We start from the raw sequence: 13,568 nt of genomic DNA, 5'->3' as shown, positions 1-13,568 counted from the left end.
GGGGGGGGGGGGGGAGAAGGAATTTTTTGCGAAGTTTTAGGCACATGGAGAAAAGTCAGAGAGGATCATTTCTGCTGATCTCCATCATAGCTACTGCTAGTGGATACATTTTCAGATGAAAATGTTGCTTTTATTTTATTAGTAACCCTACAGTACTTCAGGGTGCAAATACACATCTCTCATAAATGAGTTTTTGGAACCCTAAGGATAAGTATTAGTCATGGCTGAAACTTCTGTACAAGACTAAAAAATATCTACTATTTTGAGATATATTACCACTATTACAGGCAAGTCTTTCCCACATCAGCTGAAACTTTCTGTGACATGGGATAAGAATAGTTACTTAGAATGGGATAAGGATAGTGAGACAAGGACTTACACACCATAACAGGTGCTTCCTCTGAAACAATTTATAAATTCGTATGCACATCAGGGCAGGTGATTAAAAAGGATTACTTAATAGGAGCTCAGTAAGTCCTACTCAGTGGTGTTGAAGTCCTACTCCTCATTGAAGGGTACACCTTCCCTCTGTGAGCATCCCCTCTGATACCAGTTCCATCTAAGCGTTAATGGCTATGTCAGAATCAGGGAGGATTCCAGGGCATAATCATAGTAGGGTACCACGACATAGCCCCAGGGCTGGGAGCACAGCAGGAGGAAGAAAAGGAAGACTATATGGCACAAGGCGGGAAGAAACCTCTTGATACACAGGATGAAAAAGCCTGCCTTTATAACAACTCAAACATAGCTTAAATTGTATTGGGAATGATACAGAACATTTCAGAGTTAAAAAAAAACCTAAACACTGAGGTAAGGCAAATAGCTTATCCTTGTCATTAAACAACTGTAACTGAGAATTACACAACAGTCTACAACACAGGTAGAAATCTCAGAGAAAAGATACTGTAGCACTTAACAGGCAGTCATTACTGAACCACATCAAACATTAATATAGATGTTAGAGAACTCAAAATCATTTTATCAACTTTCTTTTGAAGTACAGGTAAGAAATTTATGCCAAATTGCATGCAAAAGATGACAAGCATTTCCACAACACACTCCAAAGGCTTTGAAAGAACAAAGATAATACACCAGAGCATATCTGCAAAGGCAGTTACTGTGCTCTGGTTAATCTTACAAGATAGGCAGGGATGCACTTAGACATAGTGTGCTGTGTTACAACGGAGTTTCACTTATTTTCTTTATTGAGATTTCATGGCATTCAAGTGATATCTCCTTGCATCAAATTCAGTGAGTAAACTCAACCAGTATTAATGGAGATTACACTTACAAAGCCTGCTGAATTCAACTATGCTCACAGCAACAGGAGTGTAACTAGTATAAAAAATGTGTTTGTTTAGTGTAACACACCATAAACGCTTCAAACACAGTATGAATCATCAGAAAGCCCCAACTGGATCCAGAAAAAAAACAGCACAAAATTAGCAGCTATGCAACACAGCCTATCTGTATTGAAAAGGCTCTCTGCTGGTACTAGTTGAACTGGTAACTGTGAACAAAGTCATATTAAAAAGCTAAGGAATTTTTAACATTAAATTTAAATAGATGTATTTTATTTTCCAGATTTGGTACTGGAAATAGACCTCTAAGAAAACTCAACAAAGAGGTAATGTCTTAATTATTATTATTATGCTGTTCCTTTTATAGCTTGTTTAGGCCAAAAGTAATACAGAAAGTGCTAAAGTACTATAATCATTAATGTTCATGATACATTATCACATCAGGCAACCTGCTAATTTAAACAGTGAAAATACCAGAGCCAAAACTTCTTATCCTGTCTATAAGCTGATAGAGGGCAGCTCGTTTTTTTGACATTCCATGTTCTCCAAAGCCACCTTTAAAAAGAAAAGAAAAAAAAGGAATTTTTAAAAAGTTAAGAACACGGAACCTCACACCTACAGCAACTATATAGCTTGGAGAGATTAGAAAATACTCTGTAAAAACTGCAACGTGTCTTAAAGGAAGTTTAACATTCATCAATGACTCACATACAAATGCTTTGAGTAGTCTTGAAAATGAAATAAAAACATTTTTAGCTGAAAAAAATTCTAATATACATTCCAGAATGTAAGCCAACATGTCTTTGTTATTCAGACAAGTCATGACAATTACATCATCTAATTATTATTTGGAGCTCTGTTTCTTGCTGGTGACCTAGACATCCTCACAGCCGTATTGATTGACAGCTAAAAGCCTTACTCTTACAGAAATTTCCTCAGTGCATGCCATAATTTTCTCATTTCCAGGGATAAGTTAAGAGGGAAAGCAAACACCCTGTTTCATCAGCAAAAACTCTCAAATAAAACAACAAACCTGATACAAACTTAATACAGCTGATTTTACCATGAGATATTTTATTTTCATTGTCAGCATGCAAATAGGCGTCCTATGCACTCTAAAGGCTTTGAAATATCACTTGTCAGTAAATACTGCACTAAGACTTTGCAGACATGTGTGCCTGTGTGATTTCAGTAATCAATAAGCAGGAATAATTAAGCTAATGAATAATGAGCCATTTACAGGGATGCAACACATCACAGAAAGGTGTCCATTTGATGCATCTTCACCTGTACTCCTTTTTGTGGCTGCAAGTGCCTTTGCAAATGCACCAGTAAACAAGAAGAAAGAACTCCAATAATACTGCAGTAGTCAAATAAATTGTTCATAATTGTTCAGAAATATTTGATTTTCAGAATTTGTAGCTCGTTGTATTTTAAAATTCAATATCTGTTCTAGAAGAGTTTTCAAACTACTTTTACAACAGCAAAAGTAAAAAGATGTAAATAAGAGGATGATTAAAACTCCAGCCACCACTAAAAAGACCTTTCCCAAATTCCCATAAGAACTTTAAATATGTGTATACAGAAAATATACTTATTAAACAGCAACTTAAAGTCATATTACAGATGAGAAAATTCCATATAAGGCAAGTGAGTTTGCATGGCTGCTCAGTGAATAACAATGTGTCTAATTATTTGGATTACACTGCCACATAGTTGCTGGCTCCCTTGAGAAAAATTTTCTAAATTTTTAAAAACATTTTAGATAGATGAGGTAATAGTTCAACACATTCCTTTCCATCAAGTTATATGGTAACTATAATATACGCTACAGAGAATATAACTATTCCATTCCTTGTATTGATCATAAATAATGTGATTTTCTCTCATGTTAACAATAATCTTGTAAAAAGGCCTATAGCTAAAGATTCCAAACAAATATTTAGGAATTCTTAAAAGCATCAACCATCAACTGCCATAGACATAACAAATAATTCATTATTTACTTAAAAAAACCACACTATACTGTAACTATTTCTAGAAAAAAATACTACAATTTCTGTGTTAACACAGCCTGTGTATTTAGTGAAATACTTTAAAAGTACTTCATGTAACTAATCTGTCTTATATGAATAAGCTTTGCCAAGCCACAGTCTAAAATGTTATTAGTTTGATGTTTTGTTTTGTTTTTTTCTTTTAAATCATACTTGCTGCACCTTCTTATACTCCAGGCAGGAGAAGAAGGATGTTTTGGCAGTTGGATCCATGACAGTTTATACATCACGGTTTTATCAGCTTTACTGTTGTTTCTTTTTACAATGAGTATGTGTACTGCTTTGACAAAATGACGAATTAAATGACAGGGCCACACTCTGAGAAATGCACAGATTAAGTATGTGACCCTGTAAATCCAGGCAGATAATCCTCACCAGAAGGAGTAGTCACAATTATGTGAATCAGCCTGTGAGCATCAGGGTTTTTAATTAGTAATTGCAATTAAAAATGTGGTTCAACAACTTCATCTTGATAGCGTACACCCAAGTATCTAACCCTTCTGTCTGATGTCATCTTTATTTTGAGGGGTCAACAAAAGAAAGTGCTCAGAAATCAAGCTTGTCATTAATTGTCGCTGTACCTCTAACTAAAGTAAAAGATGCATTTGCTCTCCATTTTACAGGCATATTACGTTCCTTTTCCAGCTGTCACCTAATATCAACTACTCAGTGGTCAGCAATTTACTCTTTTGAAAATTATAGGGGGAAAAAGCACTTTAACCTTTGCAGTTTCCAAATTTTGTAAATAAAAAAAATAAATTTAAAATTACATATGCAAAGTGTAAAGTTGAGTTCTCCAAGTCTGTTTTTAGAAAAAAATCAAGAATGTTGAGGGTTGACTAAGAACCTTTGCAAAATCATTAACTTCAGCAGAGGTTGTTCTCCAAAGTCCAGTCCCACAGACCATTGCAGTGGTTGAGTCCTCTTATGCAATGAAAGTAGACAAATTTGATCCAAATGCACCAGTAATCCTCAATAGGATGACTCAATGTCCTGAATAGGATGCTGTCCACAGTAAAAGATAATGCACAAATCTCAAGACAGGTAAGGTAATAAAATGAAATAATAGAATATAAAATAATATTTTAAAACAGCTTAGAAATCTTTATATGGCAAGTGACAAAAAATTAACTGTGCAGTTAAAAAAAAAAACAACGAAAAAACAAACAAAACAAAACAAAACACAACAAAACAGAAAAAACAGAAAAGCAAGAATAAATAGGAAAGTTAGCAGGCCTGAGAAATCACTTGACTGCATCCACTTAAGGGGAAATGACCAACTTTGCTCTCTACATTTTGTCAGCAAAACTAGAACCTGAAATACCTTCAAAGCCAATTAAAATATTTTGGGGGGGGGGGGGGAAGGGGCAGAAAAAACACTGACTCTTAACATTTTAAAATCCAGTTTTGATCTAGAAATGATCAAAAGTGTTCCCACCTTGAAAAGATGAGTGGCTTTAAATGGAGATAAAATCAATTTTTCAAGTTGTTATAAAAATAGTCTCACATCAACATCTAACTAAGAAGCATAAAACTATTTTAAATATTGAAAGGTTACATTGAAAATTGCTTCTTTAGTCTGAAAAACTAATTTCTAATCATTCCTCAAAGTGATCCTTACTTAGGCATACTAGGAATCAAGTTAATAATAGCTCAGCTCAAGAATATATAGAAGCTCCTCAACAGAAAATATATTTAAATTAGGCATTTACACACTTTCTTATAGCATTTTTTCCATACTTTTTCTAAGTAACTTGGCTTTTTTTGTATTGTAACCTGAGAGTTTACAAACTCTTGATTATGAATTTACAAATCAGAGCCTGAAAGCATAGATATTTTTAGACATTAGACATGGATTATGTTTTCTCTGACCAACACACACATATATTTACACATAAGCAATATATCTTCACATATCTGTCTGAATATCCAACTGCCTGTGTCAATCACATTGCTGCTTCTGACACTATTGCACTGCATGTTAAGAATAGTAAATAAATATATATCATAATGTTAGAGAAACAGTTGCTTTTTAGACAAGGCAAATTCTAGCAAGGATGGTGTGTTCTTTTGTTGCTTCTAGACCTGGATAGAGATGTGGATGGAACTGAAAAAAGAGCAAAATGAGGGGCTGTAATCCAAGACTCCCAGTCTCACCTCCAAGATTCCACATATGTTCTCCATAGGGCATGTGGGCTCTGCTGTCAGCAGCTTTTAGTGACGAAAGCAAAGCTCTGTACAATTTCCTTTCCCACATGACCACCTGCAGAGTGGGCTTACAATTCCTACCAGCTTCTGCTCTTCAGTTCAACAAGATATTATCAATCAGACATGTCAGAATAAAAATTACATTTTAGCTTTTCTCTTGCTTTCCCTAAACTGAATTTATACTCATTGTTTAATGACTTTTTAAAGTCTAAACTAATTACCACCCAAACCATCATACTGATTTTCTACACTTAAAACAGAGATTGCCTTCTATACAGAAGTAACTAACATGAAAAAAAGTTAAAACAAGCTTGAAATATCATACCTGTGTTATGGCCAATTCTTTCGTTGGAGTGCTGCGTAAGGTCAATTGTCCTGTCAATTTGAAAGATTTTTAAGTCTTCATCATCTAAGGCAATATCTCCCCAAAAGACAGCTTTAAATAAAAAAGAGCTCAATTTAATTAAAAGAATTTATTTAGACATTAAAACCAATCTAAAGACTATAACACTATGTTACAATCCTTGGGGAAATATATGACAAATATATATTTATATCACATATATTTATTTATTGATCTATATTTTTATACAAAGAAAGAAAAATACCTAGCATAAGAAAAATAATTTAAATATTCTTCTAAACTCTTAGTCTTTTCAATTTCTTAATGGAGTGCCTAAATGCAATCATTTAAACAATGTCAATCTATTAAAAAAATTTCAGTATGTATGGATTTTTTCTGTAAATACAACAAAATATAAGACACAGAAGTGAAAAACATACAGTATCGAGACAACCTTTACATTTTGTAACATATTCCTGAAAATGAGAATTAGCTGAAGTAACTTTTATTATGTTCCAATCACTTTCTATATTACATTATGTTTACCTCAGAGCATTAACATGTTTATCTGTTTCGTGTTAAACTGAATTATTTTCTTTTTTTTTTTTCCCTCTTGGTTTATGTGTGCTTTACTTTCCTACTTAATCTCACTATTAGGATTTTTTCAAATACTTTGCTTTTCAAAGCTCCACTCTCTTTCTCTTATTTTAACCTGTTTTTTGGGTTTTATTTTTATGGGTTATTCTCTCTTTTCCTGTTCCCTTTCAGACTCTCTCAGGTTTTTTTCTCTTTGAACTCAACATAGTTAACTCATCTTCCATAAGCTACCATCACAATCCAATGAAACGAGATATAGGTCCACTTGAAAGAATTCAGGATCTATAACCCGTCTTTCATCTCTGCCTATTTTTGCTCTTTTATCCTGAAATCTCCCTGACAACTCAAACTTGTCATTGAAGCTGAACTCAACAGGCCCTATCATCAACTGATGTGAATTAAGTCAACAGAGCATATACCAATTAACATGAGGTGAAACGGTTATTTATTACCTTTACCCAAATTCTTCTTTTTCCTTCTCTTTAGTGCCTCTGTTAATAGCTGTATTATTAGTCCTCTCAGAGTCACAAAACCCCTTCGCTCAATCTTGGTACTCTCTTCAATATTTTCCCTTCTTCATCCAGGAACACATCACTAGCACTGCTTCGTTGCTTGTTATACAGTTCCACAGTATATTGCTTTCTTCATTTCCAGACAATTTAAACCTTGTCCAAAGTTCTGTTGTTATCAAATCTTTCTCTCTGGTCTACTCTCATTTAATCTGACCCTTAGCATTATTGCTAACTAGCATTCATTTTCTCTGACCTTTATATACTTTTGTAGAGACCATTCAACAGAATATTCTCAGTAGTTTGTATTGCTGCAAAAGTTACCTTTCTCGTGTTACTGATGTTCATATTCTTTAGCATTTAATCAAATCAATATAAAAAAGTCTTTACTTAACCAAAAAGATACATATTTCTAAAGAACTCCCAGATATTGCACTACCTCCTCCAAACTCCATTATTTTTCTTGAATGCAAGGCAACTAGGAGAAATCAAATTGAAAATGTCTTTCATCTGCCTTGTAAAATACCTCAAAACACACATATCACCTACAGAGACCTCCAAAATGAAAACAAAACTTTTCAATTAAAAGCATAATCAACATCTTATGTCTTCCCTAAATACAGATGTATAATTTTTACATAAAAAAAGAAAAAAAAAATTATGATTTTTAGACACCACAAGTATTTGAGACCTCTTCTGAAGCTGTTCAGTCACTCAACATATTTCTGAACATTCTCAAGAACACATGTCCTTATGTTTACTTTGGGAACATCTCTCCTCTGGCTATCCTGTTCTCACCAGTGACAGTTTTTACCACCAGGTCAAGAAACAGAGCTAGCAGAAGCTCTAAATGCCTTTTTTTCCTTAAGCTTCTAGGAAGATGATCTCAAATTGTTCAGGGTTTTGAATAGTGAGAGGAGAAAGTCAGTAGTGTCCATCTGATGTGAGTTAAATATTACTTACTATTATTATTATTATAAACACATTCTATAGATTTCTCTTGGATGTAATTCATAACAGGGTACTAGTATAAGTATAATGAAAGATTTCAAACTTTAATAAGCAGAACAGAAAAAAATGAGGAAGAAACTATTAACATTTTGGTCTACCAAATATGCTTTTCAGCAAAGGTCATACAGGTTGTTCACACCAGATTCAAGGAAGTGCTGAAGCTTAATAGAAAGTCCATTTTTCTTTCCTGGTAATACTGAGAGTTAACAATAGATGATGAAAAAAATAACTAACTGAAATGTATTAGCAGAAAACACTTTGTTTTCAGTGCGTAATACTGGTGCATAAATATGAAAATCCAAGGCAAACTGAAATTCAGAAAAATAATCAAGTAGGAAAAAAATGGTGGAAAATCTCCTTCCAAGTCCTAATGATGCTTCTTTATCACTTCATTGTGGTAACGTTTACCGTGCCATGAAAATACAAATAGCAAGAACAAATTCTGTGACTTTGTCTGTCATAAATGTATTTAATTTGTATGCACATAAATAAAATGCATGTCAATGTTCAGGCAAGGTTTAGTAACTTTGTCTGTTGGGTTAGAAAGGAAAAAAGAGCTATGCTATTTTGTCAAACACTTGGACTGCTAGCTTGTTTTTTATTAGCCATCAAGCACAAGGTTAGGTTTAACAATAATATAAGCATAGTAATAGAACAATAAGTTCTGATGCAAGTTTGACATAATAGTAAACAAATAATCTGTGTCACCAATAGCAGCTAGGTTCTCTAACATATTAACTAAACATGAGTTAACACTGAAGAGAGAAATATATAGGATTATTTGTTTAAAAGTATAACGAAAACTTCAGAGCTTTCTTCAGGGCAGTTTTTTGACACAAAGTGATTCAGTTTTGCAGAAAAAGTAACAAAACACATATAAGACAAACATGATGAAAGGCAGAAACCTTGATAGAATTAGAGTTTTGCAACATTTAATAAATGACAGTTTACTTTTACTGAAATAAACCTGTACTTTTCTGAAGTAATTTCAGTACAACTGGGAAGATATGTATCTTGCAGAAGAAACAGCAGATAATTGGATGCTATTTAATGTCAGTTTAGTCCAAACAGTACGTAAGCATGACAGGGAGTTGGTAACTGCTTTTAAAAAAACAAAACACCTTTTTTTTTCCAGTGAAAGGTCTGTGCTAAATATAAATTCTGCCCTTCAAAGCCTGAAGCATAACTCCCACCTGAATAATGCAAAAAATAAAACCAGGTATCTCTTAAAAACTGTTAAAACCATCCTTTAATTTTTGTAATGCCTGTGTAAGAGGCAAACTACTTTGTAACTAGAGAGACCATATTTTTATCTCCTGCCTTAAAGTTTTTACTATCTGAAGAAGTCACTCTGTATATTTCATCATCTCACACATGGATCTTAACCTTACAGAAAGCAAGCAGAGGACTGTTCAGGTATGCAAGGCATGATGTTAAAGACTTCACTAATAGCATGTTGGGATTAAGAGCTTTATTAGCTCTCTCTAAGAAACTTCAGACAGAATTGAGCTGTTCAGCTGTGCACCTCCCTCCTTTTTCACAGATACTTAATTCATAAATTCCATACAGAAAATTAACAAGAACATGATAATCAATTCACTTAGCATGAAAAAAAAATTAAATTAGACAAAAGGATGGAAAAACTTTCAAAATTATCCAAACAGAACTCTAATGTACCCCTACTTATTTCAGGTTGCTTCATATTATCTCTTATCCTGTTTATTCAGCGATCAGGAAAAGCTGATGTTTACAGGAAGCTTTTTCATTTAATTTGAAAATGCAAGATTTATTGTAAAAGTTAGGAAAGATCTGCTGAAAATCTGAGATAGCATTAATTACAGTGGGAAAGTATTTCAAATATTTTTTATTATAAACAGATTCTTAATAAAACAAGAAAACTGATCTTTTTTGTCCAATGGTAGATAAAGAGATATATACCCTGTCATACCAAATTTAATGTAACTTTGCTTTTATTTGAGGGGGCTTTAGGTTTTATATGGCCACTACATTATGCATTTATACACACTCAGATACAATACATGCATCTGTTTCAGAAAGATGGACACAAACTGATTACAGTAAAATTTCTTTGCAACAGTGGAGAAGGATTTATGTGGAGCTGTTAAAACCGAAAATACTTTTCACCAGCACGTGCAGTTCTTTCACAAACCTCAAAGCCCTGAGCCAAATATCACCTTCAGAAAGGTCTTATTTTATTAAAAGACAAAACCCTGTCATGCAAAGCAGCTAAGTTTGCTACATCGCAATAATCAGTTCACAAGTATGAAAACAAACAGGAAAATAAGTAGGTTGTAAAAGCTATCTGCCATTCAGAGAAACATACCTTAATGTCACCACACAAGTCATGTGAGTGGAAACGAAAAATAAGATTATCTATAAAATGCATATCAAGCACAGGAAATTCAGCTGCATCCTACTACTTGCAACAGAAACTATTCTTTTATTATAAATAACTAAGCTTCATCTGCAAAGCTTTCTTTGCTGCTCTCTTTCAACAAGGCCATCACTGCACCAAATATCCAGTATTCTAAAGTGATAAAATGTGCTACTAAGGTTAGGTAATAAAAACAAATATTTAAAAAATAAACATATATATGTAACCTATTCTATATATATGGATGCATACACATAGTATGAATCAATCAGAGTACACAGGACAAAAAATCCTTTCATGTCGTTCTAGAAGAGGCTGGAAGTCCATCAAACAAGAAAGAAATCATGTTATGAAATCCACATGATGCAGCAGGATGGCTCATTCTGGGACTTGAAATATCGATCAGCTTGTAAGTCTCTGAAATATTTACATGAGTTTATTCCTTATAATTGTAATAACAAAATTATCTACATCAAAATTCCTACATGACTCATCCTACAATTATTAATTTTTAAAACTCAAATCTTAAACCACCATTTTTAATAGGATTTATTCCTGATAGTATTCCTACCAATACTAGTAACCAAGTACAAAATGCAAGGAAGTGAATAGTGCTGGTTTCCAGCCCCACAACACAGCAGACAAACCATCTCAGCCCTGGGCTGGGCAAGGTACGTGGACACCAGCAGGGACTATTCTGACACCCTCCCCAGAACAGGGCCTGTCCTGATGACTGGGCAGGCTAGGAAAAGTGTTCAACTTGGGTACAGCTACCCACAGTGAGTAAGCTGGTGAAAATAAGATTAGAGGAATTCTTTCTTAGACTTGGTTAAAGTAAGATATTAAATGTGATCTGCAACACAGGCATTTCTTTGATCCATGAGCAGATGCAGAATTGTGACAGGGAGATTACACCTGCACCAAGAAGATACCAATGAAAAGCAATATTAGCAGACATTTCAAAAGCAAAGCCTCAGATTTTGGTATGCTACTGAGAGTAGATAGCAAAGGAAGTTTATGCTTCATCCCCTTATACAAGCTCTCAAGAATGGAACACAAAATTCATATTAACTGCAAGGCCAAAATTAAATCTGAGGAGTCCTTTTAACATTCTTTGATGGGAGGTGGAACACCCAGAACTTTTCAAAGTCTGACTACTAATTCACACAGCAAGAGGTGCCAAAAAGTGTGTTGGCCCAGGGTCAGGATAGATATTCATCTAAACCCACATCTGCAGCAGTTCCAATTAGCAGCGTCTTCTGTAGCTGAGCCATTGAGTACTTCCTTGTAACAACACAGCTCTGTGAGTTATAGCCTATCCTGGTGAGTCATTTTGTTCCATACAATCCATTCATGGCTTACATAACTGCCTCTAACTCTGGACAGAAAAGAAGAAAATTTAGAGCTAAATAAAGAAAATTTTGCCAGCTGGTTCTAGACATCCTTTCCAGGCATGCAGCAATCAGATCATACAATAGATGGGCTATGAGTGAGGTGGCATCCAACACTGCAACATGTTCCAAGTTTTTCAAAGCAGAAAACATCTCCAAGATAAATCAATACTCTCAAGGAAAACAGAGTATTTGTGACACCCTCCATCAGGGTAAAATCTTCACTTAGCAAAAGAGACATTTGTAGAACTTGATGTTGGTAAAAGGGGATACTAACTTGCTAGAGATGTTTCTCCATGACACAGCATAAATGTTGATTTAAAGATGTCAATTTCCTCTGTGCTGACTACATTTTTCAATCTGTTTTTAATTTGAAAGTAGCGACTTTTTCAATTCATTTTTTTTTTCTGTTTCCTTTTTTGAGGAAGAGCTTTTATATTCTTTTAAACTTAGTAAAAAAAACAACTAATCAACCAAAAGTCTTCAAGAAAGCAAAAGCTACTTTGACAGAAGTTACAATCTCAAGTAAAAAGACAAGCTTCACTCCTAAACTTACTGAACAGTATTTTGAGGACTCTTCGACAATTTAACAACTTTGCGTTGAAAGGTTTGGAGCTTGGTTAAACTGTTCAACCTGGCAAGCTCCGTGACTTCCAGGAACTATTTTCTTTTTCTAATCATCATCAACACCAAATACACTTTGTAACTGACAAAATGGGTTAACTGCTGAATTTGAATGCAGAGGACACTGCAGAGCAAACAGAAAAGATGCCTGCCCACTCCATTGGCAAAGCAAGCAGTTAATCCAGGAACTTTCTTCATCACTGATCACTGCCTCAAACCAGATATTATCAAAAGAAGAGAAACACTCTGAAAGAGATCCATTCACCCACCCTACTATTAACTTTTATATGATTTTCTTCTATTGCTAGTTTTGAGACTGTAAAAAGAGCCAAAAATAAAAACAAAAACAACAAAAAAGTTGAGACATGATCTTTTAAAGAGTTATCAGTCACTTTGAAAGGGAAGCCACACTAATAGACTAGTAGCTCTCAAAAAGAGCAGTGATTGCCAGAAGCACAGGCAACCACAATCAATTTTTCTTACCACAACAAATGCTGACCTGCTTTGGATGAAAATGTGCAAAATTACCATAATTTCCTGGGTCTGACATCCCATGGGAACAGTGTTTCTGTTCAGGACTCAGGCCTACTCTTTCTGTCCACAGGTAACAGAAGCAGTGAGGAAGAAACTGCTTTCTCCTAGGAGGGGTGTACTTCCCTAGCAGAAGCCACTGTTCCAGAATTTGCTGAATATTTCTTCAGTGATAACATACTGTAATTGCTGGCATAGGAGGAGAAGGCCCATGGGTCATGAAATTTTTTGCTGCCGGCAGTCACCTGCAAATGCTGACTTCTGCTATAGCTAGCTTTTTAAAGAAGGCTAAAAAATTACACTGTGGGGGCAAGGGGTGTGTGGAGGGCGGGCAGAAATTCAGGTCTCTACTATCACAACAGTCATCACTACCTCATTTAGCCTTATATGACCATTATGATATTCTAACATTCATCTTCATTTTACTTTGAAACTCCATTATCCTGTGAATAGCCTTAGGGTAAAGATCTACACAGTTAATTATATGATTAAGCCTTCTTCCAGTAGAAAGAACAAACCATGAGGCAAAATTATCACTCCTAAAGTGATTTCTTAAAGAAAACATACAATGCATAAATGCATGAAACTAGAAAGAGCAAAAGTC

General features: G+C 34.5%; 1 protein-coding gene across 1 annotated transcript in view; it reads right to left on the bottom strand.

Annotated features, from left to right (window-relative positions):
- The window catches only part of TLL1 (tolloid-like 1), a 136,381-nt gene that overhangs the window by 70,516 nt on the left and 52,297 nt on the right, over nucleotides 1–13,568 (bottom strand). Inside the window, exons 2-3 of the mRNA XM_009995931.1 lie at nucleotides 5,889–5,999; nucleotides 1,776–1,856 (exon numbers count right to left, since the gene is read on the bottom strand). Of these exons, the coding sequence (XP_009994233.1) occupies nucleotides 1,776–1,856; nucleotides 5,889–5,999 (192 nt within the window). The remainder of the gene's footprint in view (nucleotides 1–1,775; nucleotides 1,857–5,888; nucleotides 6,000–13,568) is intronic.

Source organism: Chaetura pelagica, unplaced genomic scaffold (genome assembly GCF_000747805.2).
Source record: "Chaetura pelagica isolate M959 unplaced genomic scaffold, ChaPel_1.0 scaffold142, whole genome shotgun sequence".
NCBI lineage: Eukaryota > Metazoa > Chordata > Aves > Apodiformes > Apodidae > Chaetura > Chaetura pelagica.
The sequence above is the reverse complement of the archived record's forward strand: the minus strand, read 5'-3'. Positions and strand labels throughout refer to the sequence as shown.